This window comes from Accipiter gentilis, chromosome 1, assembly GCF_929443795.1.
Source record: "Accipiter gentilis chromosome 1, bAccGen1.1, whole genome shotgun sequence".
In the NCBI taxonomy this organism is placed as follows: Eukaryota; Metazoa; Chordata; class Aves; order Accipitriformes; family Accipitridae; genus Astur; species Astur gentilis.
Window position 1 is genome coordinate 31,393,390 of NC_064880.1, and position 19,592 is coordinate 31,412,981.

At 45.8% G+C, this 19,592-nt stretch overlaps 1 protein-coding gene across 1 annotated transcript in view; it reads right to left on the minus strand.

Annotated features, from left to right (window-relative positions):
• Nucleotides 1-414: 414 nt before the first annotated feature.
• Nucleotides 415-19,592, minus strand: part of MAP3K20 (mitogen-activated protein kinase kinase kinase 20) — a 96,123-nt gene continuing 76,945 nt past the window's right edge. Inside the window, exons 17-20 of the mRNA XM_049812293.1 lie at nucleotides 9,081-9,197; nucleotides 7,461-7,535; nucleotides 6,251-6,401; nucleotides 415-1,973 (exon numbers count right to left, since the gene is read on the minus strand). Coding sequence (XP_049668250.1) covers nucleotides 1,294-1,973; nucleotides 6,251-6,401; nucleotides 7,461-7,535; nucleotides 9,081-9,197 — 1,023 coding nt within the window. The 3' untranslated portion in view covers nucleotides 415-1,293. The remainder of the gene's footprint in view (nucleotides 1,974-6,250; nucleotides 6,402-7,460; nucleotides 7,536-9,080; nucleotides 9,198-19,592) is intronic.

Here is a 19,592-nt window from a genome sequence, read left to right on the forward strand (position 1 = left end):
GTGTGGAGCAGGGAATTTGCATGTCCTTTTGAATGTCCAGTGACAGGACTATGGTGATGGGGGTCATCGAGGGGGTGACAAGCCAGCAGCTCCTCCACCATCGCTCACAACTGTGTGCCAGCGAGCACCGCTTGGCATGGATGGTATGTAGCACCTTGTTCAAAGACATCTCTAATTTAAAGTTTCTTGGCTTTCAGAGGGTATCATGCGTTGCTTTGGGTTCAGCTCCCTTTATCTGTTGTTTCTTTTTTTTTTCCCCTCTTGCATCTTGGAAAACCCTAACTTTTTTTTTTTTTTTTTTCCTTTTTAATTGTGTGAAATCAGCTTGGAGTGAAAAGGCCAAGAAGAAACTTTCTGACGACAAGCGAGTCTACAGCTATGTCTTTGTTCTCGGTGGAGCTAAAGACCACATTAATCAGAAACTTTGCTGACCTTGTCTTTACTACCTGAAGACTGAAAGACAAAAGCGACACAGTCTGGCCACATTTAAAAATTCAATTAAAAAATGCCTGCTGCTGAGGGATAAACATTATCATAGACCTCAGTGGGGTTAGATGTAACTATGATAAAGGAAACGCCTTTTTCTCCCTCTATTTTTATTTTTTTCCCCAAAAGAATAAAGCTTATTTTTTGTTTCTCCTTCTGATTACAACAACCGTGTATGTGACAGAGTGTGCTCAGTGGTGCTGGGTAGCTGGTGTTGGGGCTGTTAGTAATGAGCGAGGTGAGAAATTCCTGAGCGGGGATGGCAAGCTGGAAGTGGAGAAGTGAAGCTACTGGAATGGACCCGAAGAAAAATCTCCTTGCATTCCTGTTTTTTCAGACTATGCTGGTTTGATAAAAATAGTACTTCTTCCTATAGCCCTGGCAGAAGCAGACTGAACAGGGGGTGAGGAGACCCCCTCAGAGCCGGACTTGGCATCTGGAGACATAAGCGAGGCAAGATGTAGCAGCAGCACAACTCCTTCCCTAAGGATGAAATGGAGAGCCTTTCGTTATGGCACCCAGCTGTGCCTTACTGATTTTATTATTGAAATATTAAGAAAATCAGTGGCTATCCAGTCAGCTGAGAACACGAGCAGCCAAACAGAGGGGAGAAAATCAAATGAAATCCCTCGGCACTGACCATGACAGGAGGAGAGGTGGGCAGCTCTCCCCTTCCACGGGCAGGCCTTAGGCTGCGCCCGCCAGCGAGGGAGGTGGCATCCCAGCTCCCGTGTGGTGAAGTAAACAGGAGCGGGCGTATCTTCTCAAGGTTGAACCGCCAGTCAAATAAAGGGGCAAATTCCTCCCTCAGAACGTCCTCCGGCCCCGCCAGCTCCCCTTGGGCCTCTCCTTCCCCGGCTTGCCGGCAGTCTGCCTGTGGGGCTTCTTTGCATGCTGCACCTTTATCCACCCCCCCTCGCTGACTCTGCTCTCTCCTTCGCCCCTCCTGGGCTCGCTCTCACCCTGCGGGGGCATGCCCGGGATGGCCTTGAGCTGGGGGGGGCTACGGGGGTACCTGCGGTGCTGGGAGGCCAGGGGGGCCACTGGTGAAGAAGTCCTGCAGGCTCTTCCCGAGTGCCGTGGGGGCACCGGGGAGCTGGTCCCGCTGCACCGCCCGTCCGAGGAGCTGCGGGAGTTCCCGCTGCGCGAGGCGTTTCTGCCTTTGCCGGCAGACCTGTCCCTCTCCGAAGGGGTGTCGGAGGCCGTGCTGGAGGTGCTGCTGCCTTTCGAGTTCAGGTGCAAATTCGAGAGGTTTCTCACCAAACTGTGCGAGAGGGGAGAGGAGTTTCTGGAGGGGCTGATGGACGTGAACTGGTAACTGACGGGACCGCGTGTCCTCCTCACGGCAGCGGCATAGGAGTCCTGGCTTCGAAGGTAGGGCAGGTAGTGGGTGACGGTGGTCGGGCTGTGGGGGTGGCCGTGCTGGAGAGAAATGGCTTTTGCTATTTGGTGCATCCGCAGCGTCTGCATCCACTGGCTGTCGATGCCTGGCAGGGAAATGGAAACAGAGTCAGCTTTCCGTGAACTGATGGAAAACCACCCTCTGGTTTACCGAAGGTGTGAGGTTAGGCACCAGGGTTTGTCTCGGAAGAACCTCAACATATCTCAAACCACCCTTTCCCTCCCAGCCTTGCAGCAATAGCCCTAGGTTTGATTATGTTCAACCTTATAGTTGACCATAATGTTGGACTTTTAAAATAGCAAGTGATGCAAATATTTCTGATGCCAGTGCAGATTATGGAGCTTAGACTAGAAGACACTTACTGAACCATCCATTTGGCTGTTCAGGTGGGTTCCCACTCCCAAGCGCCTCCCAGTGGTCTTAACCCAACCTGGTTTTAAACATTTCCTGTGATGCTCCTGGCAGCCTCGGCAGATTTCTCCACAGCTTTCATTGCAAAAGTGCCTGGTGACCTCCAGAGCAGGCATGGAGTGGGCACCCCAAGGTGCTGGCACCGCTGCAGCATCACCCTCCACCTGCGTCTCTCCCAGCCGGCACGGTCACGCTGTTCGCAGACGAACACAGAGACAGAGGTGGTGCAGACACCAGTGCAAATCCCCACTGCGGCAGCCAGACTCACCTCCTCTTGCTCCATTTCCTCTTCAAACTGCTACACTCCACAACAACCAGGGCCACTTCGGTTGTTACTATTACTACAAATTCAGAAGTCAATCCACTTTGCATGCTCCAGATACTGAGTCTAAGCCCCAGCTACACCGCTCTGTCTGGTTTCATGCAGAAAATCAATTCTATATGTGGAAAAGCTGGTGAGGCAGAAGGCTTCAGCCAGGATAGCTCAGACAGTGCTTAACTGTGAGTGATTCGGGGTATTACAGTTCCCTCTCACCTACTGTCACAGCCCTGGGGTTGTAACAAAAGTTGTAGCTCCCAGAGATCAGACTGAAGCACTTTTGAAAGTCAGTCCTGTGGTTTGCATGAAAGCCTACAGCAAATACAATAGTTGTAAATTTTCCATTTGAACTGCGAGGGCTGCCTGGTTTGCTACTTTATGTGTAGAGCAGAGACCAGGAATTCTCCCCTTATCTAAGGCCATGGCTCTGGCCAAAAACCCATGGGGAGCAGCTTAAATAATTTTGCTCTAGAGAGATTTGAATGACTTGTCCTTAAAGATTGCTAGTATCATTCCAACAGGAAAGCATAACCCTGCAAGCTTGAAGCAGCATAAATGCGACCAAAATGTTATTCTCTTCAGCAGAGGACCCCAGCTCCTCTCTTGCCTTTTGCTGGTTTTCCAGAGAAAGACTCCCTATGCTGTGGGCCCTCTGCCTCTTGCTGCAATGCTGCATTGGCTGTGGGGAGTTTTATGGGAGCTGGGTAGCGGCTCTGTCCTCGTTAGGATTGCTGCTGTTAAGACGTAATGGACGGTCTCTTCCATTCCTCCTTTCCCCAGAGTTTGCTTGAATCCCAAGAGATTTAAATCATTTCAACTTAACGTCAAATATGTCAAAAGGAAACTGTCTTTCCTCTCAACGTGCGAGCGTGACACCGCCACAGCAGATAGCTCTGGCTGCACTGAGAGATGAACCTCCTTTCACGGAAAGACAGATGGGAATTGCCTTCTCTGCTTCTTAACCTTCTTGAAAGTCACGGTTTCAAAAGAAGCATGCATGCTGAAATGTACTTGCTAGACACCTTCTCCTCTGCCATTCCCCTGTGCCCTCCTACCAAGGCTGTGGATGTAAAACACAGACCTCGTAAACTTGGAAGCAGCAGGCTCAGGACTTAAGTTTGGGTCTTCGTTTGTTATCAGCTCTCAGGTGGCCACCACATGCCCTGTGGGACCAGTGCCGATGCTGTCCTGCATGAGGGGGTCCCTTCAGCAGCTTCGAGCTGTTCAGTCCCTGCTCCTTACAGCCAGCCGCAGTCGCTAGCCCAGGGACCAGCTGCCCAGCAGGGACCTCCCAGTGTGTCCTGTGGGGCTGCCTCTCACCTCTCGTGGGCTGGGGGGCTTCTCCCTCATATGGTCTCTGAGCCACCAACTCTGTACACTGAATTAAATGCTCTATGTGGCAGCCCACAGAGGTAGTACCTTCACTGCTGGTTATTTTAGCCTCTTAGGCAGGTATTACCCTTACCTTTGTGCTTGGATTTGGTGGTGTTTTAAACCTGGGATGGGTGGTCTGGTCAAGAAGACAGGCCAGAAAGTTTACTAGAACTGAGGGACACCTTTTGTGCTGTCTGGTAACCCACGTCCTCTGAACTGTTCCTATTCACTTGGGTGCTGACAATACATCCGTGCCTTCGTGTAACTCCTCCATGTGCCAAAGGGACAGACAAGCTCTCCCACCACTCACCGCAAAAAAATGAAAGCAGCTGTGTTTACTGTGGCAGAGCCAGCCTGTGAAGATACACCACTACACTTTGGTACGGTTGTATGGCTCATCATCCCAAAACCAGGGTAATCTCCATCAGCAGAGCTTATCTGCAGTGAAGATGTATCTTTTAGGACATGCTCTATGTCCCATCTGCATTACAAAACACAGTTGTGTTGCAAAAGGATCATAACTGCTTAGGAATAAGAGCACCCATTTTTGATGTGTCTGTAGTCTAAACGCAGCACCTCTCAATCCACGAGGCCATTCTACATTTGGCAGCAGTGTACAAAATCAGACTTCACTCTCTGCTGACTGGTACCTTGTTCCAGCTCCTGTGCTGCTCCTCAGCTGTCCCAACCCAAACATTTCTGCAGTCCTACTGTGAAATCAATGAGAAAAACAGCTGTGGCTAACAAACACCTTTACAAAAAGAACGGCAAATCTTAAAGGCAGAACTGTGCTAGAGTCAACTGAGTTGAGTTTGACTATGTCAGTGGCATACTTTAGTTAGGAAATGAAGACTGCAGTGTAGAGCCCACTGTACTATTACATGTATCTCACCGAACAAGCCAAGCCCCAGAAGCCAGAACAAACACTGTTCAAGAAGTCAGGTAATGATGAGCCAGGGCTCGCTCAAACGGGCAGGCTGAGCTGTGGAAGAAAAGTGCCGTGGGAAGATTTCCACTCTTCCTCACAGCAAAGCAGGACATCAGGAGGACCTATGGGGTCTGCCAGGTTGGCAGCATGTACCTGTCAAAACAGTGTATTGCCCACAGGGGACTTTTTGCCACCCCACGTGCAGCTTCTGAGGCTACAGCCTTGGTGTGTGTGCCCCCCCTGCAAGAGCACTGGCCAGAGCAAGAGCAATCTGCACCCACGCATCTCTTCCAGGAGGTGTCCTGTATCCAAGCACAACATCTGTGCAAAGCTGCCTGTGTGCTGTGTGGCCAAGAGCAGGAGGGAAGAGCTGGCCAAAGCACTCCTGCTGAGTTTGGGTTGCAGAGAGAGAAAGCCAGGATAAAAGATGCTAAAAGCACTGGCTCCCAAGATCCTCAAAACAGCTGTGGAAAACTCCATTATTGCCAACAGATAGAGGGTAGACATCTGTGAGATTGTCTCCTTTCTAAGCAGATGCCTTGCTGACATCCTGGTTGAGAAACAGATCTTCACCCCAGGCCCTTCACACTTCGTGTGGGTGCTATAATTCAGTCCAAATCCTCCTGCTATGCCAATACACTTGGCTCCACAAAGCTGAGCACTCTCTTGTCTTGGTGAAGAGGGGTGGATCTGGAGAAGGGCAGATTTGCCAGCTGATCCCCTGATCCAGCGTCCACAAGCAGACTCTGGAGAACAGCACACCTGCCACTGTGGAAAGGCTACTGTGGATGTGTACACATAAGCCAACAGAGAGCGGAAGAAGCCTGGACCATAGGCGGAAACACCTCTCCCAGTGACCTACACTGGAGGGGATCAAAAGGTTGACCCAAAGCCGACCCAAGGAAGGGGTGGAAAAAGTGTCAAGATTTAAGGCTGCTTAGTACTGGAAGATGTGAAGCATTTGGGGTTTTGGAGCAGACGGATCTGAGCTCTATGTCTGCTGTTGATGTGCAGCTGCAAGCGACCACAGTAGACGAAAGATTTGTAGCTAATTGCCATTGACTGCTTCCAGCGTGCTTCCAATAGGAGCATACAGGTCATCCCCCTTAAACTACATCATGATATAGAACGTTACTACCCAAAGTTTAGCCTTTAAGCTGTCAGACATGCCAGGGTTCTCCTGCATGCATCTACGAAGACATCACAGGGACCACAATGCCACCTGATGCTGCAAGGTGTGCTCTGTTGTTGGAACAGAATAATGGCATTGACTTTTTGCTGTTCTCCCCATATACACCTTGCCCATGTCAGCAATAAAGTACTGACTTACTTGAGTCAGATCTGCTCCGTGAATTCCCCTCCGAGTTGGGGAGCGAGGTCTGTATCATGAGCTGTACTGTCTCGACCTCGTCCTGCGCTTTCACCTTGCTCCAGCAGATAGCTTGGATGTGCCTGGTGCTTTTGGGAGCTCTAACGTCACTCTGCTCAGGAAGGACAAAACACGCATGAGGACGTAACGCATATGAGGACAAAACAACACACAACCCACTAAGCTCTCCTACGAGGGAACTTCCACTAGTGCCTGGGCGGCAGCAGCGTTTTCAATATAGAGTCTGTTTTGAAAAACCACTTAGCCAGTTCTCAAGTATTTTTAGACTCTAGATAATTTTGGCTGGTATTTTGTGATTATGCTAAAAATGTGGTAGTGAATAACTGTTTCAATTCATGTACCATGTGGAGGAAAGATCCGAAGGCCTTCCTCTACAACACAAAAATTTATTTTACTAGTTCTATTAATGTGAGCATCAAATGGGCAGTGCTTTCTGCCAAAGGAGTTAGGACTAAGCAGGTATTTTTTACAGGGGGACCCTCCACAAAACTTTCCTGGAGTATCAAGCTCTTCAATTTGCTGTTAAGGGCCTATGACTCCTGTGAGAAACTTCACGCTGAAAGAAAACTACTGTTCTTCACTTCTGAGACAGGCCAGCAAGGTCCAGGATTTCCCTGTCTCTCCATCACTGCTTGAATCCTTGCTCAGGACAGTGCTGCAATCTCAATTATTAGCCTCCTTGTGATGCACAGCATTGGTCTTTATAAAAACACTTTTGTAAGTAACTGCAAACTCTTTTTATAAAGGCTAATTTCTATCACATTAAATTGTCTTCCAGGTTTTATTTTGTCTTATTTTACTCTTGACTTCTTATTTTATTTCTTCTCCTGTTGCTACTCTGCTCTCCTAATTAGCACTTCATTGAAAAGGAAACAGTCTCTTCAAGTAACGCAAACAACACTGACCATTACACTTCAAGCAAAAGGAGTTTTTGTCCTTGAGAAAAAGAGCCATCCCAGGCAGCAGTCTGAGGATATTGTCTCTGTAAACCTCATTCAGGTTTTGCTCTGAACTTTAGATTTTACAATTAATTACAGGCTGCTGAGACTTGATTATAGGATATAACAAAGCCAGAGGATGCTGCTTCCACACCTCCCATGTAGGTTTTATCTTGGATAAACAATTTTTTAATTTGTTTCTTAGAGCTTACCTCATATGTAACAACACATTCTACAGACTGGTGTTCTTCTATCCCCACAATCCATTTCTCCATTACAAATGGTGGCTGAAAAAAACATGGTGGGAGTTTTATAAGGTGCTCTTCATCTCCTGACTTGTTTCTGAAACACCCCAAAGATATTTTCAACATTTGCCTTTTTTTCATCTGCTCCCGTACTGTTAATATCAATACTTTTCTTAAACTCTTATGAGACGAAGCAATATATTTTGGAATTATTTACTTCCTTGTTTTCAAAAGGAAACTGAGAAGAGATTTCTATAAATAACAAAATAACAGACAGTAGGTAAGACAACATCGAATGTTTTCATGGGGGCATAAACCTTTTTCATTTTTGTGCATGTACAGGTTTTTTTCTGCTAGACTTACAGAGGCCAGCAAGAATAAATATCTAGAGAGTCTCGGAGATATTCCCTGACAGATATAAAAATGTTGAAGTATGTGAAAAGTTAATGTTATTGTATCTAGTTATTAGTTTATTTAACTGTAAGCTTTTTTTTTTTTTTTTTTTAAGGAAAAAATTAAAATATCCAAGATGAAAATTAAATAGAAAACTATTTTGCAAAAAATAATAATAATAGTAATTTTAAAAAATCATAAGTGTTGTTCCAGAAATCACTAACTATAAAAACAGTATTAGCATGAATTAAACATGAGAATCCTTTTTGGCAATAAATCATATTTTCACATTTTCCTTAAAATTATGACTGTTGAGAATCTGATTTTCAGTTTTTCCTTTAGAAAAAATAACCAAAGGTTCCCCACAATATTTGCCCCAAAAATTCAAGGTTAAAAGCATTCAGGAGTTTGGGAGGTTTTATCAGTGCACATTAGAGCAGCATTCTAATTGGTAATCAAGCCGTATATTTTTTCATTTAGGAATTTATTTTGTTAGCTATTATCAAGTGGAGCATATTAATAAAAACAAACAATTAAAATAACAGCAAACAGTATGCCCTCTGCATTAACAAAGCTTCTGTTTCTTACGGTAAAAGCAGTCTGAATGCTGGCTGGTAAATATTTACATGCAGGTTCTGAAATAAGGTGAAATGCCCAGTGACACTTAATTGCAGATGTTCAGTGCTGTACTGTCAGTTGATGGGTTTCAGTCTTTGCAACCCACCGTTGCATGAAAAAGGGAGTTTTAGAACCATGTAAAAGTTCTAAAACCATGTCAAAAAAAAAAAAAAAAAAAAAAGAAAGAGAGGAAAAAAACCCCCACAACCCAGACAAATCACATGAAGTTTCAAACTGGAACATTTAAATCACTTTCTTCTCTTGAAAAGGAAAGTCATTTTTGAACATTCTTTTCTTTAAAAGGGGTAATAAATTCAGAGGACATAAGATGGAATTAAAACAAGAAAATATAAATTTGTTCCTTCTCTTATTTTTCTATTGTTAACATTATTGTCAGCTTAAAAGAGAACCAAAATACCTAACTCCTATTATGATACAAATCTGTTTAAAATGTGCATTTTATTTAAAAGCTGTCAAGAGATTGAGCTTCTGCAAGCACAAAAGTCGACTGCTGTGGTATTTTAATGTCTTTGTTTGAGATCTGTGAATTCGTGAAAGCTTTAAGGCTGTAAATACCTTCGTCATCTTTAAAATCTCTACATCAGGTAGGTTAGTGTTGAATGTCACATCTTTTATGTAGGTTATTGCAATTTCATCCCCGTCCATCTCCATGTACATTTTCCATTTACAATCCTATGAATAATAAGAAAAGAATACTGGATTGTTAGAATACAAATAAAAAAAAAACAAAATGAAACAAAACTGAAAGCCAAAACAACCCACAACCTAATCCTCAATATAGGGGGGGGGGGAATAACCCAACAAAAAAGGTAAGGAACATACGTATATTTTAGGATATGCACATTTTCCAGTAAAAGTGTTGATAACGGAAAACCCTCGGGTTCTCTCATTCACTCTTCTCTTAGGTCACCCTGAGAGACAGTCACCATGCTGACAGGTCTAGATGCCTTCAGAGGTGTGGATCCCCACCTGGACGGACAGCCCGTTCCAGTGGGCCGTGGCGGGAGCTCTGCACGCCCGCGTGGCGATGGAGGCACAGGGCAGCGGTGGGAGCTGTCACTCGGGGTCACAGCCAGCTCCAAGGACATCTTCCCAGTGAACCCAGGAACAAATAACCAGAGGGTCTGTGAAACACCGTTAAGACAGTCGCTCAAATAATGGGCAAGAGGATGAGCTGGTTATTACAGCTCACATTTCAGATACTGAGTGCCCAGCGAGGCACTGAGCTCAGCTTAGAAATTCATCATAGTCAGTCTAATAAACCAAAGCAATGAAAGGTATCCTTAAATAATCCCATGAGCCGAACACGGGGCCAACGTCCAACACTTTGCACAGGAGCGAGCCTGCAGAAGCTGACGGACGGCTCTGGCAGCATCGTGCGGAACATCCCACGCGGGCTGAGCGCTGGGACCGGGGTTTGCGCCTGTGGCCAGGGAGGCTCCCACTGGGGACCGGAGACTGCCTGTCCATGGTGCAAACCAGCCAACATCTGCTGGTGTGCCCAGTAGGTGCTTTGGGGATTAGATACTATCCGGTGCACTGAGCCCCTCCAAAAATCAGTCCCCTGAGGGATAACAGGGCTGCAGGGAAGCAGAGTGTCTCCATCTCTGTGCAGGCAGGAGATCTGCCCTTCACAGAGACAGGAGCTCCTCCAGACACACCAGGGGTTCAGGAGGGTCTGTGTCTGCCGCACGCCGCCGGCCGGGCAGGTGCGGTCTCAGTGTTTGCAGGAGGCAGTCTCCTCCCCAGTTCTCCTCAGAAAACGCAAAAACTTTCAATGGGGACACAGATGGCCGCTTAGGGCCAAGGGCTTGCGTAAGCAGTTATTTGCACACACAAACGTACAGCAGCCTAAAAAGTATCCGTTCGCACATGCGATTATCTGCTAGTGTTTGCACGTGCATCTCTCATAAATGTAACATAGGAGCTCAGCCCTCAGAAGTCTCAAAGCTTTCAATCAGGCATTGAATTGGCAGTTCCAAGATAAAAGAAAACTGGAGTATAATCATTTCCGAACCGCAACAACAAATTATGCTTATGAAAGCATTTGGCCCTGTGTGTCCATCTGTCCCCATTGAAAGCTTCTGCGTTTTACGAGCAGAGTGGACGTGTGAGTTGGTTTTCGCATCAGCCCTGTGCGAGTTTGAGCGATGGGAACTGCGGTCCAGTGATCAGAGCACCGGACTGAGACTCGGAGGTGCCAAGTGGTTTCCAGTTCTGCCATCAGCTTCCTGCGCAACCTGATAAGGCGCCAAAGTCGCCCTGTGCCTCCGTTTCCTGATCATGGACCGTATCATTTCGCACATCCTTTTTCTGTCCTGCTTTTTTGGGTTGTGAGCTAACTCAGGGTTACGCCTGTCACTTCCCACGTAGGTACGGCACGATGCCCTGGCCCTGACATCGGCTGAGGACTGTACGTGCTATGTAACTGAACAGCAACAGCGAAGCGAGTTGTGTCTGACTCCTCCTCACCTCTCAAACTGTGCTCCTCTCCCTGCCCACACTGTCCTTGTTGCCGGACTTTTTTGCAGGACTTCCTAAATTCATGCTACCTGGATTCCCTATTGCAGACTGAACCCAAGGTTAGAGACAAGATGCTTGATGACATTTCCAAGTTTTACAAAAACACCCGAGCCAGGGAAAGAACAAAACACTGACGTAAAATACTATTCTCCAGTTATAATTCAGCGCCTCTCCTGCCGTGAGACCAGTGTCAAGCACCCGAGAGCCAGAGCCGCACCTTGTGCCCAGGCTCCTGTGTCTTCACGACTCAGGATTTTGTGCTGTTCACTCACGTCTCGCTACAGACCAGATATGACAAACGTGAGCTCGTTTTAATAAACAGCATAAATCAAATGACCATCTCTAAAGAACAGGCTGACAAGCTGTGTAAATCCAGGGTCTGGCAGGCGGTGGGCACCTGCCAGCGGCCGGCCCCTCACCGGATCCGCCGCGCACGCAGGAGCCCTCTCCGTGCGGTAACGAATCAGGCTGCCCCACGCAGCTGTGGATGCACGAGCCCTGCACAAACACCGCCTTCCCCGGCTCCGAACTGCAGCTTCAGAGAAAGGAAAACACGCTCCTGTCCTTCAAATCCAGCCCCCAAACCTTCGGTCCTCCTTGGAGTCCTCTCCAGCCACACCGCACAGACACCAAAAGGGCAAATTACCACACTAAGCATACCCTCTCTGGTTACTCAAAAATCTGCGTCTCATTTTATTTGGAAACGTTTTCATTGTAAAATCATCAGTGGAAGGGGGGGGGGGGCGGAGAGAGAGAGAGAGAGACAGGGGAATAAAGAGAGAGGAAGGGAAAAAGAGGCTGGGAGAAAAAGAGAAAAGATAGAAAAGACAGAGAAGGAAGGAAGGAAAAGGAAGGAGAAAAGACAGCAGCTAGGTGACTTTTGAGTCAAGGCACTTGGGAAATATCTAAGATAAGTAGGTGGTTACTTGTCTTACAAACTTGGTAACCATTTTCTTCAACCACGCAGTAAATAATGCGAGATTTGTGTGCTGCAGAAAGGGACATATTTCCCTGTTTTCCAATCAAGTTCTAGTTTCTTTTTTAGTGATGAATAGGAGAGAGATGCTCAGCCCCTTAAGCAAAAATTTGGCTAGAATAATGAAGTATACGTATTTCAATTCTTTGATGAATTGGAGCCATAAGATTTCTTGGATCAAGATGACATTTAGTGCCAGACGTATGTGGGAAAATAATTTGGAAATGGCTTGCTCAGAATATCTGGTTGATAAATATACTTACACAAGTCCTTCAAAGAGATTTCCCTGGACATATTGTAATTCAAGCACTAAAATACCTCCCAATATTTACCCGCTCAATTTTGATTTAAATAAAGAATTTCAGCTTTTTGTTTTAAAAAAACCCTAGTTTCAGAACTGGGAGGCACAACCAGCAAAACTTTGTGTGAAAAACATTTCCAAATAACACTTGGACAAAGCCAATAAATCAGCAGCCTCTGCAAATGATTGTAGAAAAGCAAAGCAAATCCCATATGTATTTTGAGCCACTTCTCCTCAGCTTCGAAATAGAAAATGAGAACACTTTAAAAATTAAGTCTCCAGCTTACTGTGGTGACAACACTCCTTTAACCCCGTATGTGCTAACGTCTGCAACAAAAACCAAAAGGGAAATGAAAAAGATCAGGCACAGGCTTTAAACAACAAACATGTCTCCTGCAACAACAGCTTAAAACTCTTGCTGGGGAGACACCTAATTTTTCAAGGAGGCCCAAATCCAGGATTCATTTTAAAATCAGTGGTTGCAATAAACTTTTCTTTTTTTTAAGATTGAAGAAAAAAATGGAAACAGCATTGTAGCAGGCAACTGGATATTAGAAGAAAAGTAAGATGTAACGCAAGATGAAACAAGTATGAAAAAAATGTTGGTCATGCTGGTACTAAAAGTAGTAGCATGTTGATGATTTAGGTCCCCAGAAGCTCCTTTACATTCTTAGCTATTATCTATCTCAGCTGCTGAAACCTGCTGTTTTAAAGGCATTAGAGTTGAACATCTAGTGACAGCACTTGGGTTATTTATCATTATGTATCACCCTGCTACACTATATTTTATTATTCCGGATTTAAAGGAAGATAACACAATTATGGTTAATTTGCTTCTCTTCTTTATATATATAGTGTCATGACCCACCACGGCTTTGTCCCATGAGATATTTTTAACCAAAAAGAAATCCACAAGAAACTCTCCCTAAAAATTCCATTAATAACCTCTTGTAGCGTGTATAGGTTGCAGGGTCTGGAACTAAGAATGTTTTAATCTCTTCAGCAAAACAATGTCTCATAATGATGTACAGGACTATTGCTGCACTGATGAAGAATCATACATAATTCAGCACCTTTCACTTGGCACCACTGTGATATCCTCATTAGCAGTGGCTCACAGTGGCTGTCAGATGGTGTCCATGCGAATGCAGGCATTATATTGTCTTTGAGATGTGCAGCTGCTTCCATGACACTGCCAGTATATAAAAACATGACGCCAGTTTGTTTTATTTAGTGCTAAACCTTCCAGTTTGTAAAAACAAGGCTGACACAGAGCCTGACATGAGGCAGTGAAAATAATTAGCTCTCATTTTCTCAGCCTCCTATTTCCTTCTCCCCGCTGTGTTCTCTTTCCACTAAACCACCACATGTCAGTCGAAATGGGAGGCAATTAGTGGGCTCATTTCAGTCCCCACAACTGTGCTGAAAAGAAAGTATTTATGATGGCACAATGAACAGCTGAAAGATTAAATAACATTTGCCTTTTGAAAAGAAAATGACTTCTAGCTAAATGGGCAATTTTTGATTATTCTCAAACAAGCTTAGAGTAGTTGGTTTTTAAAATACAAGAAAGGAAAATGAGTCATTTTTAGGTGAAAGAATCAAATAAAACTTGACACAGTAATGCAAATAACTGATGTTTTATTGCAAAATATGTAAATGTGTTATACCCTTAACAATGGCTGGTGTCTCAGGTCAGGGCAGGCTGTTGCCAGCCAGGCTCCAGCGAGAGAAGGTGGCTCCACCGCCGGTTTTGTTTCAGCTGTGCAGGCAGAAAAAACAGGGGCGGAGGGGAGGCCTTCTGAGAGAGATGGTCTTAAAACGTGCAGAAACAAAGCAAGAGAAAGAAATATTTATGTTATCAGTTGCCTGGGTGCCTCCTCCGAAAGCCAGAGCCCTTACTCCTCTGCAAGGCAACAGGCAGCGGCTGGCTGGAGCTTCGCCTGGAGAAGCACAAGGCCTTTTTAACACCTATGCAGACCACCCGGCGGTACCAAAAATATCTGTCCCCTGGCAGTGCCTTTCTTTAACATCCAGCGCTGTGAAGCTCTGTGCCGCCGCGGAGGGGAACAAAATGGTAAATACCGGGCACCGCTATGTGCTGGGGGCTGGTGCCCCAAGAAGAGCAGGTTGCAGCAGCTGAGACGGAGAGCTCTGCGATAACAGCGGTCCCGAGCCTTGCCACAGCATTTACCCAAAGCTGCCCTTGCCATGTGATCAGAAGCAATCGGGGATTGCTGCGGCTGCAGGCATCATCATCATCCACATGAGCAGCCTGCTTGCGACAGCGGGACTGTAAAGGTGGAAGCATGAAAAACAGGAGTCCCTTCCTTGAGGGCGGCGCAGGTGCCCTCCTGTGCTGCCTGAGCCAGCTCTGTCCTCCAGCGGCATTTCCAGCGGACCGCTCGCGGGAACGAGGCGCCGGAGCCGTGCAGACACCATGTCCCCACCGACGGTGGGGCGGTGCGGAGACTACAGCTCGCACACGGGGAGCTCGCAGCCCTGCGGGACGTTGGCCGCGGGGACGAGGGTGCAGGAGCCCGGGAAAGGCACGGCGGGGCCGCTGGACATGTCCTGCGCACGTCGGGGACAGAGGCTTCTCTTCCAGGCTTTTGTCTGGAGAGGACGTGCCAAGCCTACAGACCGCTGGGAACCTGTCTGTGTTTCTGCAGATGCATCCATGACCGAGGCTGTACACGTGAGAAACGACGTGTGGAAGGCGGCAAGTTAAGTCAGAGTGGCCAAAGTAGAAAAATAAAGTTTGAGATTAAAAAAGTCTAGAAAGGCCAGTGAGCAAATTACCTAGCTGAAAAGTCTATATGCCTCTTCGGGTTTATGGAATCATTTCTGATGGGAATCCCTGGCTCAGCACTGCCTACACAAGGATTTTAAAAGGTGTTGGCTTGAGTTTGACCTCAGTTACTCTTGGACGCTACAGCTGGAACAATCCCAGTGGAGGTGACAGAGTTAAACCAACTCCACCTCGTGGAAAACAATATGTGGTCCAGAAAAGCCTTTTTGAAAGAAAATACAAGGAGCTCAGATCACCTGCACTAAACATCTTAACACCCCACCACTGATCCACCTCCTTGGCAGACTGCATTAACCAGTTCTTAATCGTGCTGGTTATATTTAAATCTGGCTGTGGTTTTATTTTACAGCTTAGGTGATTTTTTGTTTTTCCTTCACAAACTATTTACCCCTTTACTGACTACTTATTAGAATAGGAGCAAATCTATGAAAATGGCACACAAACACAGCTACTCTGATTCTTGCACTAACTATTAGCTCTTAGTAGTGAAAGCATTGTGCTTTGAGATGTAATTAAAGCGAGAGGCTTTAGAAGATGAGGTTTTGAGATAAGGTTAAATAACTCCACATTAGAAAGTCAAGGTACTTGAAAGTATCTTGCAAAGGAAGGATCAGATAAAGCCAATTCCTCTGCTGGCTTCACTTACCGAAGTGGGTTAAAATACCTACACAGTGTGGGGAATATGCGTGACTGAAAAACTACAAAACTGGAATTTTACATTTTAGACCTTGGCCCTTGCTTTTTTTTTTCCCCCCACATTTGTAATGTGAGGAGTACCTTACATGGCAAATTGAACTGGTGATGATATATGATGTCTGTCTGAACTAGGAATTATTTTTAAGAAAGCAAAGAAAGGTTTTATGAGTGTTGATGTAGTGGGAGGGTGGAGAGGAAGCAGCAGCAGAAACGGTCTCAACCTCAACTGCATTCCAGTTACAACAACTATTGCAGTACTGTTTTGTCTGATACTGCCTGCATTTTGCCAACCCGGGTTTCTCCACATGAAGAGCTGGTCACAATGTCTCTCTAAAGTAGCCTTAATATTATATTCACTTTTGCACTACACATTTATATAGTAGCATTAAAATATATCCCAGTTTGGATATTCAAGGCTAGAAAATAGTTCACACAGTTAGCAGAAGGTTTTGAAGAGGCTCTGCTCCTTACCTTGTCAAATGGAGGGAGAGGTTAACTGGGGAAAAATAAGGCAAAATGGTGAGCCAACTTCAAGGCTTTGTGTTTGGATATAGGTCAGATTGTGCCACACGGTAAAAAATGAAAACATTCAAAGGCATGGTGAAATCTGCCCTTTTGAGGACCAAAACTAAAGAATGCATCAACAGGAGACAAAAAGGCTGTGAACCATCCTTCTTAAGGGGTTAGGTGATTCATCAGTGCGAAGCCGACACAGCTCAGACACCTTTCCCTGATTGGGAAATTTTAATGAGCCACCTAGGATGAGAAAGCCATTGAAAATTCCCTCTGCAGTTCTGTGAATCAGCTCAAGCCACAATTGCCAGGGTTTGGTTTTTTACCCTCTTTGGTATCTTGGAGTTAATTGGTGTGTGTCCCCCCTTTTTTTTTAATTTGTGGAAAAAAATTCATATAAAATGTCTAAATCTATCACCTTTCAGCTCCGTGGGAATTGTGTACAGAAAGGTCATTAAAAGGAAGTGAATGGAAGTAACCACATAACTCAAACTACAAGAGTTGGAAAAGAAACCTCTAAAAACCATGTTAGCTTTGCAGCGCTCACTCCTGATGCATTCAGAGAGCACAAAGGTCAACTGAGCTTTCATCACCTCCAAAGATGCCGCTAAAAAGGGAAGGAAACTTTAATGAAATGACTGCATCTGTCAGCTGGTGGAAACCAACATAATCCCACTAGAAGATGCAGTTTAAATTAGATAACAAATCTGAGGCTGGTAAAGTCGCATACTGGGAAGTCAATGTTTCCTTCAGTGTACAGACAAGGCTGAACATTCGAATGCCATCCTGAAATATATTCATCAGGATCCCTGCTAAAAGGCACTGCCATTCCCAAGACCCTTAAGTTTCTGCCTGCTTACGGAGAAGCTGCGCTGGCTGTGCCAATGGGGCTCGGTGCAGTGCCAGGGAGAGGACACCTGTGCCCCGAGGAACCATCTTCACACCTGAGAGGGTGCTGTGCTCTGACCAGTCAAACGCATCTGAATGAACCTGCACCCCTCAGATGGTTTCTGGGTCCTGGACTAGCTCATCCCGCACTTTTATGCCCTGTGGCATTGCGGCATGTCACGCTGCGCCCAGACCAGAGCTTTAGTTCGGATCAGGAGCGTGCTTTTGTCCCACACGTCTGTCCTGTCCCACGCTTTGGCAGAGCCACCTCCAAGTGCAGGGACTGGCTTGCTTCCACGTGCAACTACACCAGAAGATGCACTACGATAACTAATGGCAACTCCGCCCAGGAGACCAGCACTGAGCCAGCCTGGGGTAAAACCTCCCAGCATGACCTGTTCCCTTGTACAGAGCCCTTCCTGCTGCGCTGCACCAGCTCCCAGCTGAGCCTAATAACCTCCCTTGATGTACACAGGTCTAGCAGTCTACCCATCACCCAGGGAACACACGTTCTCAACTCGTAACCCAGATTTGAGCTTATTGCCTCTTTCTCCTCATGGCTAAAACAGGAGAAATACTTCTTAGCTAGGCAGCTGGTTATAGGGACTGATTAGGGTAAAGTTCCTTTGAGAAATTTATTTTTAAACTGATGTAGGCCAGCTTTTTAGCTATAAAGATGGTGGAAGGTATGATCCCAAATGCTTCTGCTGACCCAGTTTTACAGCAACAGGCACCACTCTTTCACAAAAATGTGACAGTAAAAGAAGTTTAAACCCTTCAATCCTGGTTTGCCCAGTATCTCCAATTCATTTTGCAACAAATCTGGATGGCACCAGTAGTTGGCTTAAAGCAGCCTCTAGGGGAGCTAGAAGATTGTATCCAGGGTTTTTCAAAGCAGCAAGCTAGCCAAATTTTCTATATTGTATGTACCACACCAGTCTTTGTCAGTGTTATGTTTAATCCCAATTACCTTGCTCACATTGGCCCTAGCATCCTGCCGGAAAGCTCAGTTGGGCTACTCCTTCCAGTCCACTCTCTAAAACCAGCTTAGCTGCCACATCTTTAAAGGCAGGTATGAGTTAATAGGCAGATCTCAGACAGAAGTTTCCAGCCCAGAGAAACTCAGGTGACAAATTGCGCATTCCCCAGAATGTCATCAGGGACACGGGCGCTGTGGTGGGGCGGATGCCAGGGAAGGCATGCCCGGCATGCGCCCACGGCTGCAGAGGGAATGGCTTCCTTAGGAAGGGGCCCGACAGCAGACAGAGCAGAGAGGACCAATTAGGAGGTCATGGGGAAGGCAGGACCAAAAAAAGGGTTCTCTTTTGGCACATCAGAAACCTGCAAAGGTTATGTTGGCACTACGCAGGCCCACTGAACTAGCCCTGTCCTCTTGTAGCCATTCAGCTTCTGTCCCGTAGACTTTGGCACACTGTCTCATTTGCAAATTTTGCCATCAAGGCTAAAATACCTACTTGTCCTCAAACTTAGTAGGCGTTAGTGCAACCTGAATTTCTCTCCAACACTCAGAGGCCTATTCACTCCTTCTCTTGCACTTTCCTGGGGGAGGTTGCCCACCTCCTTACACTACAGCTCACAACCCATATTGAAAATGGAAGGGAGATGAGAGCTATTTCATGGACTTTCAGTTCCTTGTAAAGTTGCACATAGGAGAGAAAGATGCACACCTACAAAAAAGCAGCTGTACAGCATCATAAGCTACATGCATTCAAGAACACTGAGACAGTCTAAGTAATTCGCACAGTGATAAAGAAGATTTTCATAGGAAAAAAAAGTGCTTAGGATAAAAGAAACAAACAAAAAAAGGAAATCTCCAGACAAAAAGCAGAAAGCTATTTCAAATTGATGAAATGATTTCAGTACGAGTCCAAGTTCCTACTAAGTACAAACCTAAATGCTTTCCCTGCAAGCACCACCAAGTACAGAAATCAAGAGACTTCTGCAAACAATATGCCATGAAAGCAAAGCTGCCAGATAACACAAGATGAAAGTCAGCCACCCACAAGTTTAGGGTGGACACACAATGCAGATTTGTCAAATACAAAAGGAAACAAATCCTGCTGTCACAACCCCTGACTCCAACTCAGAGATGCTTTGCACACCATTTCCACATAGATGATTAATTCTAAAACCCTTGAACAGAGTCCATGGCAGGCTGGATAAAGAAAACAAAAAGCATGGGACAAACCTCACTCTCGAGAAAAGACAACATGGTGGAAATGCTTTGCTGGAACATCTGGAGTCATCAATGGTCCTGTTACACAGGGTGTAACGAGAGATCCTTGAACCAGCTCGGCTTGGAGCTGAGGTTTGATGAGGATGTGGCATGCTGGTAAT